Source organism: Bos indicus, chromosome 7 (assembly GCF_029378745.1).
Source record: "Bos indicus isolate NIAB-ARS_2022 breed Sahiwal x Tharparkar chromosome 7, NIAB-ARS_B.indTharparkar_mat_pri_1.0, whole genome shotgun sequence".
Taxonomy (NCBI): domain Eukaryota; kingdom Metazoa; phylum Chordata; class Mammalia; order Artiodactyla; family Bovidae; genus Bos; species Bos indicus.
In genome coordinates this window covers 26,192,636-26,214,349 of record NC_091766.1, presented here as the reverse complement: position 1 = coordinate 26,214,349, position 21,714 = coordinate 26,192,636, and the positions used below count along the sequence as shown (strand labels likewise).

Below are 21,714 nucleotides of genomic sequence, written 5' to 3'. Positions count from 1 at the left end.
TAGTGGGGATTTTTAACAACCCACTTACACTACTGGTAGGATTATCCAGACAGAAAATTAATAAACACATGCCTTAATTGACCCATTAGACCAGATAAACTTAATTGATATTTGTAGGACATTCCATCTGAAAGCAGCAGAATACACTTTCCTCTCAAAGTGCAAACGGGACATTTCTCCAGGATAGATCACATCTTGGGTCACAAATCAAGCATCTGTAAATTTAAGGAAATTGAAACCATAGCAAGCATCTTTTCTAATCACAACACTATGAGGTTAGAAATTAGTTACAGGGGGAAAAAACTATAAAAAAGCACAAACACAGGAGGCTTAACAGTGTTACTAAATAACCAGTGTATCACTGAGGAAATCAAAAAGTACTAGAGAAATGACAGCAAAACCACAATCCAAAACCTGTGGGATTCAGCAAAAATAGTTCTAAGAAGCTGATAGCAATACAGTCTTACCTCAAGAAATAAGAAAAACCTCAAATAAATAACCTAACCTTACATCTAAAGGGACTAGATAAAGAAGGAGAAACAAAACACAAAGTTAGCAGACAAAAGAAATCATAAAGATCAGAGCAGAAATAAATGAAATAGAGACAAAGCAATAGGAAAGATCAATGAAACTAAAAGCCAGTTCTTTGAAAAGATAAACAAAATTGACAAATCTTTAGCCATCAAGAAAAAGGACTTAAATCCATAAAATTATAAATGAAAAAGGGGAAGTTTACAACTGACACAGCAGAAATAAAAAGATCATAAGAGACTGCTATAAGCCACTGTATGCCAATAAAATGGATAACCTAGAAGAAGCAGACAAATTCTTAGAAAGGTACAACCTTTATAGAATGAACCAGGAAGAAGTAGAAGATATGAACAGTTCAGTCACAAGTACTAAAATTGAAACTATGATTTTAAATCTTTCAATAATATAATAATAAAAAAACAACTCCAGAACCAGATGGCTTCACAGGCAAATTCTATCAAACATTTAGAGAAGAGTTATCACTCATCTTTCTTAAAATCTTCCAAAAAATCCCAGGGGAAGGAACACTCAGGCATGTTCTGCGAGCCCATTACCCTGATACCAAAACCAGACAAAAATATCAGAAAAAATGAAAATTACAAACCAGTATCACTGATGAACATACACACAAAACTCCTTGACAAAATACTAGCAAACTGAATCCAGCAATACCTTAACAGGATCATAGACCATGATCCAGTGGGATTTATCCCAGGGATGCAAGAATTCTTCAATATCTGCAAATTAACCAATGTGATACACTGTATTAACAAATTGAAGAATAAAAACCATACGATCGTGTCAGTAGATGCAGAAAAAGCTTTTGACAAAGTTCAACACCCATTTATGATAGAAACTCTCCAGAAAGTGAGCACAGAGAGCACCTACACCAACATAATGAAGGCCATATACGATAAGCCCACAGCAGTCATTCTCAGTGGTGAAAAATGGAAAGCATTTCCTCTAAAGTCAGGAACGAGACAAGTGTGTCCACTCAGCACTTTTAGTCAACCACATTTTGGAATTCCTAGCCACCGAAACCAGAGAAGATGAAAGAAAAGAAATCCAAATTGGAAAAGAGTAAAACTGTCAGTTTGCAGATGACATGATATTATATATAGAATATCCTAAATATGCTATCAGAAAACTACTAGAGCTTATCCGTGAATTCAGTCAAAATATAGGATACAGAATTAATACATAGAAATCTGTTGCATTCCTATACATTAGCAATGAAATATCAGAGAAATCAAGGAAACAATCCCAGTTACCATCAAATCAAAAAGAATACCTAGGAATAAACCTGCCTAAGGAGACAGAAGACTTACACTCTGTTCTTCAATCAATCTTAACAGTTCTCAAAGACGACACAAACAGATGCAGAGATACACCATGTTCTTAGATGGGAAGAATCAATGTTGTGAAGATGGCTGTAGTACCCAAAACAATCTACAGATTCAGTGCAATACATACCAGATTATCAATGGCATTTATTCACAGAATTAGAACAAAGAATTCTACAATTTGTGTGGAAACACAAAAGACCACAAATAGCCAAAGCAATCTTGAGAAAATAAAATCAACTGGAGGAATTGGGCTCCCTGACTTCATAGTAATCAAAACAGTATGGTATTGGCACAAAAACAGACACATAGGTCAGTGGAACAGGATAGACGGTCCAGAGATACACACACACCCCTATGGTTACCTAAGCTATGACAAAGGGGGCAAGAATATATAATGGAGAAAAGACAGTCTCTTCAGAAAGTGGTGGTGGGAAAACTGGACAATGGCATGTGAAAGAATGAAGTTAGAATACGCCCTAACACTATATACAAAAGTCAGCTCAAAATGGATTAAAGACCTAAATGTGAGACTGGACACTATAAAACTTTTAGAGGAAAACATAGGCAGAAGAGTCTTTGACATAAATTGCAGCAGTATCTTTTTGGATCCACCTTCTAGAGTAATGAAAACAAAAATGAACATAAATGGGACCTAATGAAACTTAAAAGCTTTTGCACTGCAAAGGAAATCATAAATAGGATGAAAAAACAATCCTCAGAATAGGAGAAAATATTTACAAATGACAAACTGACTGACAAGGGATTAATCTCTAAAATAAACAAACAGCTCTTGAAGCTCAGTATCAAAACAACCCAATCAAAAAGGGACAGACGACCTAAATAGACATTTCTCCAAAGAAGACGTACAGATGGTCAGCAGGCACCACAACCATTGAGCCTGTGCTCTAGAGCCCGGGAACTGCAAATGTGCCGCAGCTACTGAAGCCTGCGCACCCCAGAGCCCGTGCTCCCCAACAAGAGAAGTCACTGCAGAGAGAAGCCTGCACATGCAACCACAGAAAAGCCTCTGCACCAGTGAAGACCCAGCACAGCGCAAAAGAAATATCTTTTAAAAGTTTAAAAAAGATTTAGATTGTATGTTAACCACGAGTTTAGTGTGTCAGTGTGGACATTTTAAATCAAGTACATGCGTGCAACTTTTTTTTTTTTTTTGCCACCTTATAATTTCATACATTTGGCAGCATAGCTGTGTTTCTCATGGTTTGTCATAATCTCTACTAAAAGTAACTTGAGGGACTTTGAAATGTCACTTATACCTAGTTCCAGTGATTTTATTTTTAATGTATTAAAAAATACTCTCAATTTCTTTTTTCCTGAGGCTCAAAGTCTGACTCCCCAGGACTACAATCTGAGGTGGTCTGGCCTTTTGGTGACAGTGGGTGAAGTCCTGGAGAAGAGTTTACTCAATGTCAGCCGGACTGATTGGCATATGGCTTTCACTGGCATGTCTCGTCGGCAGATGATCTACAGTGCGGCCAAAGCGATAGCAGGCATGTATAAACAGCGCCTGCCCCCCAGGACCGTGTGAGAAGCCTGGCCCCAGGCTACTGACACTTGCTCACTTGGAGCTACTGGTAGAGAAGAGACAGACCCTTAAACTGGACAACTTTAGTCAGTCCAACTGTTCTGATCATTTCCTGTAGGCTGCAGTTTTTCTTTTCTAGAAAGGTGTGGTATCATTCCAGTAGATGAAAAGAAACAGGTCCTTTTTATGATTATATAATTTTACGTACCATAGTTCTCAAAAAATGCATAAATATTTTTATAGGACAGTTTGATATACCAGATTTATAAGGTGCAAATTCATGTGCTGAGGTATTTAACTTAATGATATGTACTTGATTATTATTTTGTTTTTTAAGAAATAGCTGACTAAAGAACATGTTTACTGAATATTGTTTAAAGGCATTGTTTCTTTTAATTCATGATTAATATCTTCCCTGCCAGTCTTTGAAGCTTTTCGTGTATGCATGTGATCATATCTGAGGCTAAGCTGTGGGCTCACCAACAGACTGTAAGACACCTACTTGTAGGGAGATGGTGCACTTTTCTATGCATATTTTTAACATCGGCCAGAATAGCAGAATTGATCATTTTCCTTTTGGTTATCATATTATACACATATGGTCTGAAAAATCCTTTTTTTTTTTTTTCCAAGTAAGTTTCAGCATTTCACATTCATACTGTATGATAAACATTGGGATGATATATTTTATTTTTCATTGCTCTGTGACAACTAAGTGGCAAATGATTCCAGTCTATTTAAATTAGAAGCATTAGGTATTTTTGAAATAATACCATTCAGCACTTCTAAGTAAACTCTTGACAGCAGCCATTATTTCTGCTTTAACTTATTTCTCCAGCTGTAATGGATAAATTTTTGAGAGGAAATTATTGTTTATGAGATTATATGACTTACTTTAAGGATACTTCTTATTTAGTTTGCCTTAAACACTGCTTTTCTAACTTTGTGCCCTTCTGCCTTCACTTTTTATGCAAGTTTTCAAAGAAACAATTTTATAGTGAACCTGGTTTATTCAGTGCATTATGTTTGTATTTAACGAAAGCTTCTTTTTCCCCCCAAATAATATATTTTACCAATTTTGGATTTATACAAATCAAAAATAAATACTTTGTCATATACTTTTGAACTCTATATATGAAAGTTTAAATAACTTTTGAAGATTGTTTCTTATATAAATGTAATTTAATTTTTATTTACTCTTCTATATAATTCTTTAGAGGTAAAAAAAAAAATAGCACAATCTTATAAAATCTTTTAAGGTGTTGAAGCTATTATCCTGTACTGTCGTTATGTGTCCTGTTTGCTTTGTTTTAATATCATTTCAAGTACTTATTTGACTTCTATTGTTTTAACCTGAGGGTGATAAGATTACATATTAATTTTCTACCTATGTTATGTGTTAATTCCCATACCCTGTATAATGACCGTTGAGTGCAATTCAGATATCTGTGTCATTAAAAATAATGAGAGAGAGAAGACAGATGTGGTCAGTTGCTATAGCATAATACTTACTTTCCCTTTTTACTGGTATTTATGGAACACTTCATCTGTGTTTTCTCCATCTTCCATGATTAAGGGAAGCCTTTTCTCTAACATTTCTTTTATTTTAAAAAGCTGCCCGTTATCATGGTGTGAGACTAACAACACATCACTGTTAGGCGTGCAGGAACATATGCCCATACTTCATATTTCTGCTTTTCTCCCTTCTATTATAGGGAGATTTTACAGATCCTACAAATAATCCGAGTTTTCTTTTGATTTTACCAAATCTCAGATATCTTAATTGATGTTTTTGGGGGATTGTTTTCATAAAATAACTTAACATTGACATCCCATTAGAGGACAGTCTTCAGGTCATCAGATAGCAATGAGAGTTATCCTATGATTTGGGTGCAGCTGATTTTCCTGTAGATGGTAATTTGCACCTTCTGCTCTTTGTGAGTGGGTAAGGACTAGGGAAGGGCAGATGGAAAAGATGAATACATGATCTCATTCTGGCCTCTTATTCCTTTTTTGGCCCAGAGTTACCTTTGAAAGGTTGATGCTCATGACTGATTCCACATAGTCAACATTCCCAGCTTCTTGTTTATTTTTTCATGCTTGGATTTCCTTGTCATATCATACAAGGTACAAGAAAAGTAATCTCTCACACACCACCGCATCCTGGGCCAGGCAGTCTTTTACTGTTGGTATTGTGGCATGAGATGTGCTGCTCATCAGCCTAAGGCCCCAGCTCCCTTCACCAGTCATCCAGCCGTCGTGTTCTATCCCTGCTTGCTTCCTTATAACTCCCCCACTAGCATTTTTTAGGGTGAGTTGAGCTGAGACTATTTCTTTTTATTTTACCCTCAAGCATCTTGGGACTACTTATCTTTAACACAGTTCTTTGCCACTACTGTTTTGGTCATGTTTGTGTGTGTGTGTATGTGTTGTTTTTTTTTTTTTTCTTTTGAAGTGCTCCCAGAACTACTTACTGAATTTGAAAGTTTGTATACTTTTTAGTTAAGAAGTGTGAAAGAGAATAGGAAAAAATATGCAGGAAGAGTAATTTTACATCAACCTCAATTGACAGAAGGTTACTCAGATTACTCACATTAATAGCATCTTGTTACTAAGTATATCGGGTAACCTAGAGCTGGGCCCCAGATTCTGGGTAGAAAAGATTGAGCCCATATCAGTAGTTTTCTCCTCTGAGTCTCTTATTATTACTTCCCCTTTCTTTGTGCTTTCTCTCAAAGATTAATGAGGTAGAAAATTGAGATGAATGGATATAGACAAAATGGTAGTATGATAGTAAATATAAGTAGATAACAGATGAAAGTGTATTATATACATTAATTCAAAATCATGCAAATTACTAATACACTCAGGGCCAGCTAAATTAGTTTAAGATGCTGTTGAAATTTACTTTGTTCCTTGGCTAGAAAAATTTTTAAACAGGAATTTGTGTTCTGTGAAGCCAAACTGGTAACATTCTATGTTCTAAAAGATGTTGGGTTATACATAAATTAAGAAACTTGGATTTTTACTCCCAGAATACGGAGAATAAGCGCTGGGAGTTGGTAATGGACAGGGAAGCCTGGCATGCTGCAGTCAATGGGGTCGCAAAGAGTCGGACATGACTGAGCAACTGAACTGAACTGATGCAGGATGATGTATTGGATAAAGCCAATTTTGTACATATGTAAATATGTCATAAATAAATAATACCTCAATTTATATCCCAAGTGATTTTTCAAATGTTAATCATATTCATATTATATTAGAAAGACCCATTTTCCTTTTTGTCTCAACTTGCTACTGGCTGCCAAGAATTATGGAATAGCAACTTTGCCCATCTTTCAAGTGGAACGGTAACATTCAAATACAGTTGACCCTTGAACAATGAAGGCTTTGGGGATCTGACCCCTAAACATACAAGTCCATATCAAGTCCACATACAACTTTGTAGTTAGTTCTCCATAGCCATAATTCCACATCAGAGATCAACCAACCACTGATTGTGTAGTACTGTTCTGCATATTTATTGAAAAAACTGTGTATAAGTGGACCTGCACAGTACATACCCATGTTGTTCAAGGGACAATTGTGTGCCAGAGTTTCTAACTTCAAGGTTAAAGAAATCAAGATATTTGGGGGAAAAGGATACATTGGAGGTAGAAGGCAAGAAGTTAAGGCTGTTTTCATGAGGAACCCTCTCTGGTTATGAGTTTAATTTACCCTTGACCTCCAGGAGTATCCTCTTTTAAAAAAGAAAAAACAGTTTATTTCTTACTCTGTTTTCTATTCTGAGTCTGTGATCCCAAGATAAGAGATTTTTCTTTTGTTTTGGTGGGGAGGGGGTACATGCCAAAAAAACGATAGGATATTGATTTGAGGGCTTTGTTTATTTGCCAAAAAGCAAACTCTGGGGCTTTCCTGGTAGCTCAGCTGGTAATCCTGCAGTGCAGGAGACCCCAGTTCAACTCCTGAGTCGGGAAGATCCCCTGGAGAAGGGAACAGCTACCCACTCCAGTATACTTGGGCTTCCCCGGTGGCTCAGCTGATAAAGAATCCATCTGCAATGTGAGAGACTTGGGTTCAATCCCTCAGGTGGGAAGATCCCCTGGAGAAGCAAACGGCTACACACTCCAGTATTCTGGCCTGGAGAACTGTATAGTCCATGGGGTTGCAAACAGTCAGACACAACTGAGCGATTTTCACTTTCAAACTCAAGTGCAGCCTGGTATGTTGCAGTCCATGGGGTGGCAGAGTTCCAACACACTTAGGGACTGAATAACAATAAAGTATTGTTTTCAGTAGACAAGAAAAAAGCAGTTTAGAGCCCAGGAAAAGCCCTGTTAAATTCATACTTTGTTTCAGAATGAACTGGAAGAGGGGGGAAAAATATTCAGCAACAGAAACAAAATTGGCAAAGTCATTATTAAGGAAATTTAATAATTTAAGGATGAAGGAAATCTTTGGAATAATACATAAAGTGAACTCATTTTAAGGATTTAAAGCAGTCAAAGAAAAGAGGAGCTAACATTTATGAGATAAGTACCTACAGTTAGACAATGGAGTAGACACTTAACTTTTATAGATGACATAACCGAATCATACTAAGCTGCTTTTCCAATATCATCACAACAAAGTTACAGAGATAGAAGTCAAATGGAATGTGTGACTTGCTAAACCATTTTCTTCCAAGACAGCCTGAATATTTGCTTCAGGAAATTAAAGGGTAAATCACTTATAATTATTTGTTGAATCTAACTGAATTCAAATAGTGGCATGAGGACTTTGCCCTAGTGTACTTTAATTTTACAATATTATGTTTAAGGAAAACTATGCTTTTATTTTTAATTTGAGAGGGCTATTTTGGGCTTTGCTGCTGGTATAAAAATATATTTCTGATAGCTGATTATTCTAACTCCCCAAATTAGGAAACCATAAACTAGGTTTACCTTTGAGTATCATTTTTAGGATAAATGCCAGAAATGTCATTATTGTTAAACTAGTTTTCAAGCAAGATAATGACCACATATATTATTAAACATCATAAAAAGACTTACGGCTGCTTTAGAAATATCTTTTTGAGAATCACTGCTGTAATACAAATCCTGACTCATTCTGCATATACTAAGATATTTCAGAGAGCCACGTCACCAAGATGGCAACACAGGTTGTTCTTGACTTTGCCTCCTCTCACAAGAAGACCAACTAAGAATTATTCATGGACAAGCTACCATTAAGAGAATCCCAAGTCGTGGAGATGAGGCTTGAGCGTTTCCCAGTGCCACAGAGACCAAAACACCACGTTAGATGATAAAAAGGAATGGTACACACCAGCTGCTCTGCTCCTCTCCTAGGCTGGAACAGCACCGTGCTGTGAGCCGATGGTAGGAAAAAAGCCTAGGAGTGACACCTGGGATCGTGGGTGGTTCTGCGGAAGCTGCTACTCTGGTTTCCACTGGAGGGTGCAGGAGAATCTTAAGGGCGTGGCCACTGGGAATCTGATTGTGATGGAGACGGGAGAAGCAATAACCAGATCTCAGATCTTGGGAGTTCATACGTATAGTACTCAAGTGCCAAGAGCAGCTTTGCTTATCTACAGAACCAAGTCAGTGGAGCAACCTGATGAGGGAGCTTGGCAGGTGCAGGTCTATCTGATTCAGGTCCTCACATGAAAAGCCTAAATAGTCGTGGAACCTGCTCTGCCCCAGTCCAGACAAAGGGGTTTAGCCACAGGCCAGCAGACAAGGCCTGCCTGACCAGAAAGGCTGGCATGAATGCCTAGAAGCTGCACAGCCCAGCAATACTTGAGCAGAGGATTGGCAGGCAGAGCTTAGAGTGTAGAGCAAGCCAAGTGGTTCTGTTCAGCCAGAGAACTTGGGACACAGGATGACCTGAGTCATGACCACAAACCAAAAGCCTTACTGGCCTTGAGGTTTGGTCTCCCACTGTGTCCTGACAGGGAAACAAATTTGAAGCACCACCAATTCCTAGATACACCCATCAGCCTACTCAAAGGGAACCTAACTAGGAAGCTTTGTAGTCCATCCAGCAGCCATGCTTACGGTGGAACTTGACACAGAACACAGCCCATGGTTTTCCCCATCTGCAAGCAAAGCCACTGGCCCCACCTGACCAGGGAATTCATTTAGTCTTGCTTGATTTGGGTCTCCAGAAAACAACCTGGGCTCTGTCCTGCTGTCCTGCCATAGCAAGGAAGCTAACTCATTGCTGCACCTTTGCTGAGTATATATCCAACCCTGACTGCCTAGTAAGCCTGACCAGAGAATCCAGATAGCTGCAGAGCCCATCCTATAGCCTAACTTGGGCAGTTTTATCCAACTGTTTTCAGCCAGTGGCACTCATTCTGAACCTCAGAGCTTGGCAGTGACTTCACCCCAAAATATACCTTGATAGCAAGCACCACCTGCCCAAGGATGTTACCAGCAGACATGTCCAGACACTCAAACTGAGCTGACCAGTGATTAACTTTCTCTGCCAATGTGGACCTGTAAATTCTGGAAAAGAAGACGGCTTACTCAAATGCACAGATTCCAGTGTAAGGAATCAAGGATCACATAAATGGAGGTAAACATAACACCACCAAAGGAAACATACATATCTAAACGTTAACCATAAAGAAATGGAGATTATGAATAGTCAGACAAATAATTACGAATAACCCTCAAAGAAGTTCAGTGAACTGTAGAAACACATTGACAACTAAACCAAGTTAGGAAAACAAAGCTTGAACAAATGAGAAGTTCAAAAAATGGAAATCACTAAAATAAATAATCCATAAATCTTAGAACAGAAAAGCACAATAACTAAACTGAAGATTTAAATTCAGAAGCTCACATGCAGACTTGGCTGTGCAGAATAATCAATGATCTAGAAGACAGGACACTGAAATTATTGAGTCAGAGGGAGGAAATGGAATGAAAAAACCTTCAGAAATTATGGAATTATGGGATGCCATCAAAAGAAACAATATCTGCATTATGACAATTTCAGAAGGAAAAGAAAAAGGACAGGAATTACATTTAAAGTTGCAATGGTTGAAAACTTCCCAAACCTGGGGAGACAAATGGACATCCAAATCCATGAGCCACAAAGGACCCCAAAGAGGTTGAACCTGAATAGGGCTCGACAGTGACACATTATCATTAAATTGTTAGAAGTTGAAGGAAATTTTGAGAACAGTAAGAGAGAGAGGGAAGGGAATCCCCATACAAGGGAATCCTCATAAGGTTACAGGCAGATTTCTCAACAGAAAAATTTCAGGTCAAGACAGAATGGGATGTTATGTTCAAAATACTGAAATCAAAAACCTGGTCAACCCAGAATTCTTTATCTGATAAAACTGTTTTTCAGAAATGAAGAAGATAAAAGACTTTCCCAAATAAACATAAGTGGAGGGAATTCATCACCACTAGACCTGCTTACAAGAAATGGGTTCTCTGAATGGAAGTATAGACGCCAATTAACATGTTAATATAAGAAGGTAGTGTAAAACTAACTGATAAGTATATTGTCAAAGTTAGATTTTGTAATATGGAAAAGGTGGTGCTTAATGCACTTAAATTCTAGTATAAAAGTTTAAAAAATAGTGAAAGTATCCATAACTCAAATAATGATTACTATAATTTGTTATTTATATGAAAAAATATTAATGGCTATTAATAACATAATAAAATATTTTATTAATAAAATAACACTAATAATGGTGTTATTGGTAACATCAGTATTCTAAAGTGTGCAGGGAAGGAGAAGGTGTCAAGTTTAGGAAGGCTATTGAAGTTATCAGTTTCAAATAAGGTGTTATAATTTTAAAATATTTTATGTAAGTCTCATTGTAACCAAAAGGGAGAAACCCTACAGTAATTATGCAAAACAACATGATTAAGAGATCAAGCATATGGATACCAAAAGAAACCAAACGAAGTCAGCAGGATAAGAAACCAGGAATGATTCTACACCGCAGCCATAAAAAATTAAGGAAATGACAATAAGTAAGTCCTTACCTTTCAACAATGACTTCAGACATACATGGATTAAATTCTCTGATCAAAAGGCATTAAATGAGTGCATTAAAAAATAAGATAAAAAAAAATAAGATCCAATGATTTGCTGCCTATAAGAGATTTTTTTTAAAGGTAGAGACTGCTAACAGAGTTAAAAGAAGAAATAGCAACGTAATAATGGAAATACATCCTATTCTCATGGGTTGGAAGGATTAGTGTTCTTACAAAATGGCCCTAGTCCCCAAAGCAATGTACAGATTTAATGTGATTTCAATTATATTACCCATAGCACTTATTCATAGAACTAAAACAAATAGCCGCCCCCCCCCAATTTATATAGAACCATGAAAGACTCAGAAATGCCAAAGCAATACAGAAGGAAAAAGTCAAAGCAGAAGGCAAAAGGCTCCTAGACTTCAGACAATACTGCAAAGTCAAATTAGCATGGTGTTGGCACAAAAACAGGCATGTGGATTAATGGAACAGAATAGAGAGCCCTGAAATAAACCCAAACACCTAGAATCTATCTTGACCAATGAAACAAGAATAGACAATGTGAAAAAGACAATCTCTCCAACAAATGGTGCTGGAAAAGCTGGAGAGCCCCATGAAAATCAATGAAGACAGAACACACTCTAAGACCATACACGAAGGTTAAATCAAAGTCATTTAGATTCAAATATAAGATGAAACCATAATCTCTAGGGAAAAAAAATCGGTAAAACACTCTCGGACATAGATTGTAACAATTTATGTCAATTGTAACAATTGACATGGTAACAACTGTAAATTCTTAGGTCAGTCTCCCAAAAGTGAAAGTGAAGTCGTTCAGTCATGTCCGACTCTTTGTGACCCCACGGACTGTAGCCTACCGGGCTCCTCCGTCTGTGGGATTCTCCAGGCAAGAGTACTGAATGGGTTGCCGTTTCCTTCTCCAGGAGATCTTCCCAACCCAGGGATTGAACCTGGGTCTCCCGCATTGCAGGCAGACGCTTTACCATCTGAGCCACCAGGGAAGACTCCAGTCTCCCAAGGGAGTAGAAAAAAACCAAAAATTAAAAAATGGAAGCTAGTCAAACTTACAAGCTTCTGTATAGCAAAGGAAACCATAAACAAAACAGGCAAAAGACCTAAGTAGACATTTTTTCAAATAAGACATACACATGGCCACCAGACAGCAGTATTGAGTTTCCTCCCAAAATTAAAAATTGAGTTACTTAATGATCTACCAGTTCCACTCTGGGTATTTATCCAAGTGAAAAAGAAAGAAAACACTAACTCAAAAAGTTATCTGTACCCTCATATTCCTTGCAACATTATTTATCATAGCCAAAATGTGGAACTACCTAAGTATCCCTAATGCATGAGTGAATATAGAAGATGTGATGCATATATGAAATGGAATATTATTCCACTTAAAAAGAAGGAAAATCTTGCCATTTACAGCAATGTGGATGGACCTTGAGGGCATCAGGCTAAATAATACAGGCCACAGAAAGACAAATACTAAACGATGTCCCCTGTGTGTGGAACCACAAAACCACCACCACAATAACAGCAACCACAAACTCCTCATAGAAAAAGAGATCAGATTTGTGGTTACCAAAGACAGGGGGTTGGGGGAAGGGACAACTGAACCAAGATGATCAAAAGGGACAAACTTCTAGTTATAAATATGTACTAGGGATATTGTACAAGAGAGTGACTGTACTTAATCCTGCAGTATGATATATATAAAAGTTGTAAAGAAAGTACATCCTAAAGAGCTATCATTTTTTTAAAGTTTTTTTTTTTTCTTTTTGACTTCCTCTTTTTAATGTTTCCTTGATGAGGTGAGGGATGCTTAGTAAACTTACTACAGTGTTCATTTCACAATAAGTCAAACCATTGTAATGGTTTATACCTTAGATGTATACAGTGGTGTATGCCAATTATACCTCAATAAAACTGGAAAAAAAATTAACAAGTGTTGGCAAGGATGTGGAGAGAAGGGAACACTTGTGCACTGTTGATGGGAATGCAAATTGCTATTAAACAGTATGGAGGTTCCCCCCAAAGTTAAAAATAGAACTATTGCATAGATCCCTCAGTTCTACTTCTGGGCATTTATCCAAAGTAAATAACAACAATAACTTGAAAAGCCATCTGCACCCTCATGTTCATTGCAGCCTGGCTCAGAGTACCCAAGACATGGGAGCATCCTACATGTCCATTTGATTTGACAGATGAATGGATAAAGAAGTTGTAGTACTGGGTTTCCCTGGTGGCTCAGTGGTAAAGAATCCATCTGCCAATGCAGGAGACACAGGTTCAATCCCTGATCTGGGGAAATTCCACATGCCTTGGAACCACTAGGCAGATGCACCATAACTACGGAACCTGTGCTCTAGAGCCTGGGAATTGCAACTACCGAGCCCACATATCACAACTACCGAAGGCCATGTGCCCTAGAGCTCTGGCTCCACAACAAGACTAGCCACCAAAATGAGAAGCCTGCACACCTCACCTAAAGAGTAGCTGCTGCTCACCACAGCTAGAGAAAAGCTCATGCAGCAATGAAGACCCAGCACAGCCAAAAAAAAATTTTTTTAAAAGAAACTGGCACATATATACAATGGAATACTCTGCAGCAATATAAAAGCATGAAATAGTAACATTTGCAGCAACAAGGATGGACTTTGTGACGATCATACTAAGTCAAGTAAGTCAAGGAGAGACAAGTACCATGTGACATCACTTATGTGGATTCTAAATGATGCCACAAATGAGCCTATCTGCAAAACAGAAACAAACTCACAGACATAGAGAACAGACTTGTGATGAACCAAGTAGGGGGAGGAAAGGTGGAATGGGAATTTGAGGTTGGCAGGTGCAATCTATTGTACATAGAATGGATAAACAACAAGGTCCTCCTGTACAGAACAGGGAACTACATTCAATATCCTGTGGTAAACCATAATGGAAAAATATGTAAAAAGAATGCATACATATGCATCACTGAATCACTGTGCTGTGCAGCAGAGACTAACACACATTATAAACTAACTATATGCCAATTAAAAATAATATAACTGGAACATTAATCCTCCATTCTCAACAATATTTTGGTCATCCAGAAAGAGAATTCATAAGCAAAAAGAGGATCTGAACAACACTAGAGACCAAAGAAATCTAAGAGACACGTATAGAACATTCTATCTGACAGCATCAATTTACATATTCTTCTCAAGTGCCCATGAACCATTTTTTAGGCTAGATCATGTGTTAGGCCACAAAACAAGCCTTAGCAAACTCAAGAAGGGTGAAGTATCCTCTCTGACCACCATGGCATGAAACTAGAGATCAATAGCTGGAGAAAGATGGGAAAATTCATAAATGCATGGATATGAAGACTTCTGAACAACCAATGTATCAAAGAAGAAGTTAAAGGAGATATAAAGAAATTTCTAGGGACAAATGGAAATAGAAGCACAACATACCAAAACTGAGATAAAGCAAAAGCAGTCTAATTGAGAAGTCCATAGCGATATATGCCTACTTTAAGCACAAAAGTTATATTAAAAAAAAAAAAAAAACTAACCTAACTTAATGCATTAAGGAAGTATAAAAAGTAGTACAAACTGAATCTAAAATTGGTACAAGGTAGGAAATAAGAAAAGATTAGGGCAGAAATAAGTGAAATAGAGAATAAGAGAATAAGAAAACAATAGAAAAGATAAATCTAAGGGCTGGATCATTGAAAAGATAAAATTAATAAGCCATTAGCTAGACTAAACAAGAAAAAAAAGAGGATCCAAATCAATGAAATTATAAGTGAGAAATGAGACATCATAACTGATACCACAAAAATACAAAGAATTGTAACAGCCACTACATGCCAACAAGCTGGCAGTCTTAAAGAGGAGAAGTTCATAGAAACATACAAACAGGATGGAATCGGAAAGAACAGAACATTGGTAAAGACCTATAAGGAGGCTGAATTAAGCACCTGAAAACCTCCCAATGAATAAAAGCCCAGGACCAGATGTCTTCATGGGTGAATGTTAGCTAACATTTAAAGAAGACTCAATCCCAAGTCTCAAATAGTTTCAGAAATTCTTAGAAGGAACACTACCAGACTCATGTTGTGAGACTCTATTACCCTGACACCAAAGCAAGAAAAGGATGCTACCAGAAACGTACAGGCTAATATCCCTGATGAATATAGATGCAAAGATGCTGACTTAAATACTAGCAAACTGAATTTGGCAGCACATTAAAAGGATCATTCACCTTGATCCATTGTGATTTATCCCTGGGATGCAAGGATGGTTCAGCATACACAAAAATCAACATGATATATGTCATTGATAGAATGGAAGGGGTGGAGGAACGTATGAACATCTAAAAAACTGGTGAAATTCAACATCTGCTCAAGGTAAAGACTCTGAACAAATTAAATAGAGAAGGAACAGACCTCAACATAAAGGTCATAACAAGTCCACATGTAACATGATACTCAGTGGTGAAAGATTGAAAGCTTTCCTTTAAAATCAGGAACAAGAAAAGGATGCTCCCTCAGCATTTGTATTTATCATAGTATTGGAAGTCGTACCAAATAATACAGGCTACAGGAAGAATAAAAGTCCTCAGAACTGAAAAAGAAGGACAACTGTCTCTATTTGCAGATGACATTATTTTATATATGGAAAATCCAAAAAAAAATCTTGATCTAATCATCCACATGAGTAAAGTTGCAGGACAAAAAATTAACATACAAAACTCAGTAATGCACCCACATATTAATGATGGCTATCTGAAAAAGAAGAAAATGATTCCATTTATAGCCACACTACCATGTTCATATTCCCTCTGGTGGCTTAGAGGGTAAAGCATCTGCCTGCAGTGCGGGAGACCCAGGTTCGATCCCTGGGTCAGGAAGATCCCCTGGAGAAGGAAATGGCAACCCACTCCAGTACACTTGCCTGGAAGATCCCATGGATGGAGGAGCCTGGTAGGCTGCAGTGCATGGGGTCGCAAAGAGTCAGACACGACTGAGCGACTTCACTCACTCACCATGTTCATAGCAGTATTATTTATAATAGCCCAAACATGGAAGTATCTAGGCATCCACTGCTGGATGAACGGATAAAGAAGATGTGATGTGTATATGCAATGGAATATTATTCCATTTAAAAAGAAGGAAAATCTTGCCATTTACAACAACATGGATGGACCTTGAAGGCATTAAGCTAAATAATAAAAGTCGACAAATACCATATGATGTCACAGATATGGAGCCACAAAACCACCATCACCACCACCACAATAGTAACTGCCAAACTCCTCACAGAAATAGAGATAAGATTTGTGGTTACCAAAGACAGGGCACTGGGGAAAGGAGGAATTCAATCAAGTGTCAAAAGGGACAAACTTCTACTTATAAGATATATGTACTAGGGATAAAATGCACAGGAGGGTGACCATAACTAACACTGATGTATGATATACATAAAAGTTAAGAAAGGATATCCTAAAGAGTTATAGTAAAAAAAAGAAAAGGAGCTTTCCTTTTTTCTCTCTGGCTTCCTCTTTTTATTGTTTTCTTTGTGATATGAGGAGTGCTAACTAAACGTAGTGTTCATTTCACAATACAGATAAGTCAAACCATTGTAATGGTTTATACCTCAAATGTGTACAGTGTTGTATGTTAATGATACCTCAAGACAACTGGAAAATAATTATCAAGGGTTGGCAAGGACATGGAGAGAAGGGAACACTTGTCTCCTGTTGATAGGAAGGCAAATTTCTGTAGCCATTGTGGCAAACAGTATGGAGGTTCCCCCCAAAATTTAAAATTGAACTATTTCATGGATCCCTCAGTTCAACTTCTGGGCATTTATCCAAAGGAAACAAAAACAGTAACTTAAAAAGTTATCTGCACCCTCATATTCTTTGCCTAATTATTTACAATTGCCAAGACACGGAAGTAACCTAAGGGTCCACTGATTAAGAAGAAGTGGTATATATACATAATGGAGTATTATTCAGTCATAAAAATGAAATATTTTCACTTTCAACAACATGAATGGACCCTTGAGGGCATTATGCTAAGTGGAAGACAAATACAGAGAAAGACAAATATATTGTGATCTTCATTTACATATAGAATCTGATTTTTAAAAAGTGCTAAGAAAATCAAACTTGTAGAGAACCTATTAGTGGTTTCCATTGTTGGGATGGTAAGCAGATAATAATGGGTAATGTTAAAAAATTAAAACTTACAGTTATTAAATATGCAAGTAATGGGGACCTTTATTATGTAAGTAATATGTAGCGTGACGACTATGTTCTTAGTCATATGACTTAGTTCTTAACACTATATTGTATATGTTAAAATTACTCAGAGAACAGATTTTTTTGTTCTCTAAGAAAAAATTTAACTGTGTGGTGATGGATATTAACTAGAATTATTGTGGTAATCATTTCACAGTATACACAAGTTCTACATCATTATGTTGTACACTTGAAACAATGCAATGTTTATTATAGTGTCAATTATATATTATATATATATATATGTCAATTTTATCCTAATTTAAAAAATGGTAGAGGAGAAGGCAATGGCACCCCACTCCAGCACTCTTGCCTGGAAAATCCCATGGACAGAGGAGCCTGGTGGGCTGTAGTCCATGGGGTCGCTAAGAGTCGGACACGATTGAGCAACTTCACTTTCACTTTTCACTTTCACGCATTGGAGAAGGAAATGGCAACCCACTCCGGCACTCTTGCCTGGAGAATCCCATGGACCGAGGAGCCTGGTAGGCTGCCATCTATGGGGTCGTACAGAGTCGGACACGACTGAAGCGACTTAGCAGCAGCTGCAGCAGCAGAGATAGCTTTATGGACAGGGAGAGGACTAATGAAGAGTTGAGGAGGCTGAGTTCTGGATAAAGAACAAAACTCAGAATTGTCAGGGAGAATGATACAATGAGCTCTTCCAAGGCAGAGCAGGGGGCTCATTCAAGCCGAAGAGAAAAACATTTACTGAACTGGAAGCCAGTATAGTACACTCCAGAGATTCCTGTTCTCATCTGTATTTGTGATTTTGCATTTGGTTGCTATAGGTAAGTTGGACAAACCGATACGACTTCTAGTTTACATAGACAATATCTACCCAGTTACCATTTTGTTTAAGCTAATTGCTACTGGAATGTGGATTGTAGCAGAATAGACTAAACTTGTTATTTGCTTTTTTATCTTTAGAAATTTTATGGGCTGAATTGTGCCCTTCCAAAATTCTTAGGTTGAATTCCTAAACTCGGTATTTTAGAAGCGGAAGAACTTGGAAATAAGATCTTTAAAGATAAATAAGGTAAAACTGGACCTATAGGGTGGATCTGAAGCCAGTATGACTGGTGACCTTAAAAGAAGGGACTAGGATACAGGTCAGTGGAGGAAAGACCATGTGAAGACTCAGCGTGAAGAAAGCCATTTCCAAGCCGAGGAGAGAGGCTTCAGAAGACAGCATACCCTTGCTGGCCCTTTGAACTTCGAGCCCAAAGAACTGTGAGACATGAATCACCACTATATTGAAAAGCACTTAAAAAACTGTCTCAGGCAAAGTCAAATGCCAGTAGGGCTCAGGGAGGCAACAGAGGTAAGAAACGTGAAAGGGCTGCCCTGGCAAACGCATAACCCACCCATCAGGGACAGGAGTTCTCAGCTTCAGATAATTGCTGCCCTGGGGGACTATGGGCCTTGGTGTGGCAAGATTTGACTTTTTCCCTCCAAAAGTATCCAGATGTCAGGACTTTTATACAAATTTGCCCAGTTCTTAAAACCCTGACCAAAGAATTTATGACAAAGGATTGAGATCCAGTCTCTGGGCTCCCAGTTGTGACCTGTTGGAATCTAACTGTACAAATCTACGTGTCAGTTCCCCTGAGAAGTTTTAAATGGGGAGAGTTCTGTGACTGGTGTGTGGTGGGGCCCCAAAGTGTGGGTTTGTACCAACTGATCTCAAGAGCTGGGTGTTGCTAGAGCAGCACGGGATGCTACATGTATATTATGGATATTGAGATCAGAGTTGCATTCAGTTCTCTCTCACGTAGATCACCTATCCTCTTTCACTGGGCTGTTTCCTCCACGCTTTCCTCCAAATAGTGTCAAGATGAGATTCTTTCTTTCCCACCTTTGCAGAGTTGCCATATCCAGGGTAAATCCCAACACTTTGTGAAAAATTAGGACCTAATGCATTAGCCTAAAACTCTTCCGCCAACTTTTTATTTTCACTTATTTATTTAACATGGAAACAACAGGGAGAAAAAAATCAAGTGTGTCTAACAAACATACCTAATTAGATTTTGAAATCTCTTCTGTAACATAAAAAAACTGAAATACTTTTGAAGCTGAAGCACCAATTAGCAGGGCTTGTCATGGAGAGAACACTTATAAAGCAAAACTCAGTACCACACTTTGAGGTTTGCGTAATGGCTTTTTGGCAGGCCCGGTGTTTTCCCCCTGTTTCTTTGCCTCTGTCTAATGCTTTAAAAGGGTGTCGTCAAGTGTTCTTGTCAGCAGGAACCTGGCATTAGTACCTGGCATTAATGTCTCCTTCCTGCACCCCCCTATTCCTTGCTTCAGCCTCCTGACAGTGAGACAGCCAGCCACCCAGGCAAGGTTTTAGGACTCTGATGCTATGAAAAAGAGGGCAGTAAAGTAGGGACCTGGAGTCTGTCTCTTTCAGAACACCCCACTTCGGGTATGTGAAATGTGTGTTGCCAGCAGGAGTTTCTGAGACAAGATGATGAAGTAGAGGTTTGCTTATATGATTTTGTTTTTTCAGCTGACTTGGCCCTACTGGATATATAGGAGGTGAGAGAGAGAAAAAACGATTAAACTGCCTAGTAGTAAAAACATACCTTCCCCTGCTTCTTAGTGTGAAACTAAGGAATGGTAGATAAATATTTCCATGAAGTAATAATGTCCCCTTGAACAAGCTTCCATTAGTATATATACAAAAAAAAAAGACAGTCTATGCCAAATTCAAGTTCGAGTGAAAATGTGCATGGACTCACAGTGGAAAGAACAGAAATGTTCAGTATGAAATCAGAGAGACAATTAAGTAGATTTTCTGAGTTTTGGCTGTTGTTGCAGGAAGAACAAATCCACCTAATCATATACACACGTATATTATGTAACAGATTAAGTTTTGTCCAATGAGTGCCTATTTCCAGGTCTCCTATGTGCACATGCATTAGCGGTGAATGCTAATTTAGCATTCACTTTGCATGGAAGGCACTATTATCTCCATCCTGTAAGTGAGGTTCATTACTTGCCTAAGGTCACACAGCTAGTAAGAGGTGGCAGGAAGACTTGAACCCTGTCTTGTCAGGGCTGAATTTCATGTTCTTTCCATTGTAACCGGTGAGATAGATAAAATGAAGCTGACTTTCAAAGTTGTATAAAGTTGGATCTGTCTCGTGTGCATGCTGCTGTATGCCAGGCAACTCTGGGGGCATATGAAATAAATACTCCTGATTATGCTAAGTGATAAGTCAGAGAAAAAAAGAAAAGAATTCATAGATACAGAAAACAGATTGGTAGGTGGGGAAGTGGATGAAATGGGTCAAGGCTATAAAAATGTACAAACTTCCTGCTATAAAATGAGCCTTGAGAATATAATGTACAGCAGATTGCTGTAGTTCTTAACTGTATACTTATACATATGTAACATACTGGGTTGGCAAAAAAATTTGTTTGGGTTTTTCTGTAAGGTGATAAGGAAAAACCTGAACAAAACTCTTGGCCAACCCAATACATGTATTACATAACCATGTGCTTGTATATGTGAAAATTGTTAACAGAGATTTAACTAGACTTATTTTGATTACTTTGCAAGATATACAAATACCCAGTCATTATGTTATGTATTGGAAACTAGTGCTATATGTCAATTACATCCCAATAAAAATATAAACATGCATTTAGGTTATCACTGTAGTTTTAGCAAATTTTTGTGTACTGTATAGTATAAAAGAAAATAAAATATTTTAAAAAATGAAATAAAAGAATACCTCGAGTTTTGTTCTGGGGGAGGTCAAAGTAGAGACAAAGGCATGAACAAGTGATACCAAGACTCCAGGAGCAGCACTTCTGTCAAAGCAGATGTGGGGAGGCTTCCTAGGGGAGATGACACCTACAGGTCAGGACGGACGGCCGGGGAGTAGAGTGTTCTCCATAGAAGGCAAAGCAAGAACATGAGCAGGTGGTGTGTTGAGTGAAGGACAGC

General features: G+C 37.9%; 1 protein-coding gene, 1 long non-coding RNA gene and 1 other non-coding gene across 3 annotated transcripts in view; 1 reads left to right on the top strand and 2 right to left on the bottom strand.

Annotated features, from left to right (window-relative positions):
- PRRC1 (proline rich coiled-coil 1) overlaps window positions 1-6,642 on the top strand; it is a 49,225-nt gene extending 42,583 nt beyond the window's left edge. The window contains exon 9 of the mRNA XM_019964613.2: window positions 3,217-6,642. Coding sequence (XP_019820172.2) covers window positions 3,217-3,426 — 210 coding nt within the window. The 3' untranslated portion in view covers window positions 3,427-6,642. The remainder of the gene's footprint in view (window positions 1-3,216) is intronic.
- Window positions 1-21,714, bottom strand: part of LOC139184116 (uncharacterized) — a 311,899-nt gene that overhangs the window by 25,104 nt on the left and 265,081 nt on the right. The gene's annotated exons all lie outside the window — the stretch shown is intronic.
- On the bottom strand, window positions 12,386-12,457 carry TRNAC-GCA (transfer RNA cysteine (anticodon GCA)). Its single transcript has one exon. It is a non-coding gene; the product is annotated as a tRNA-Cys (tRNA).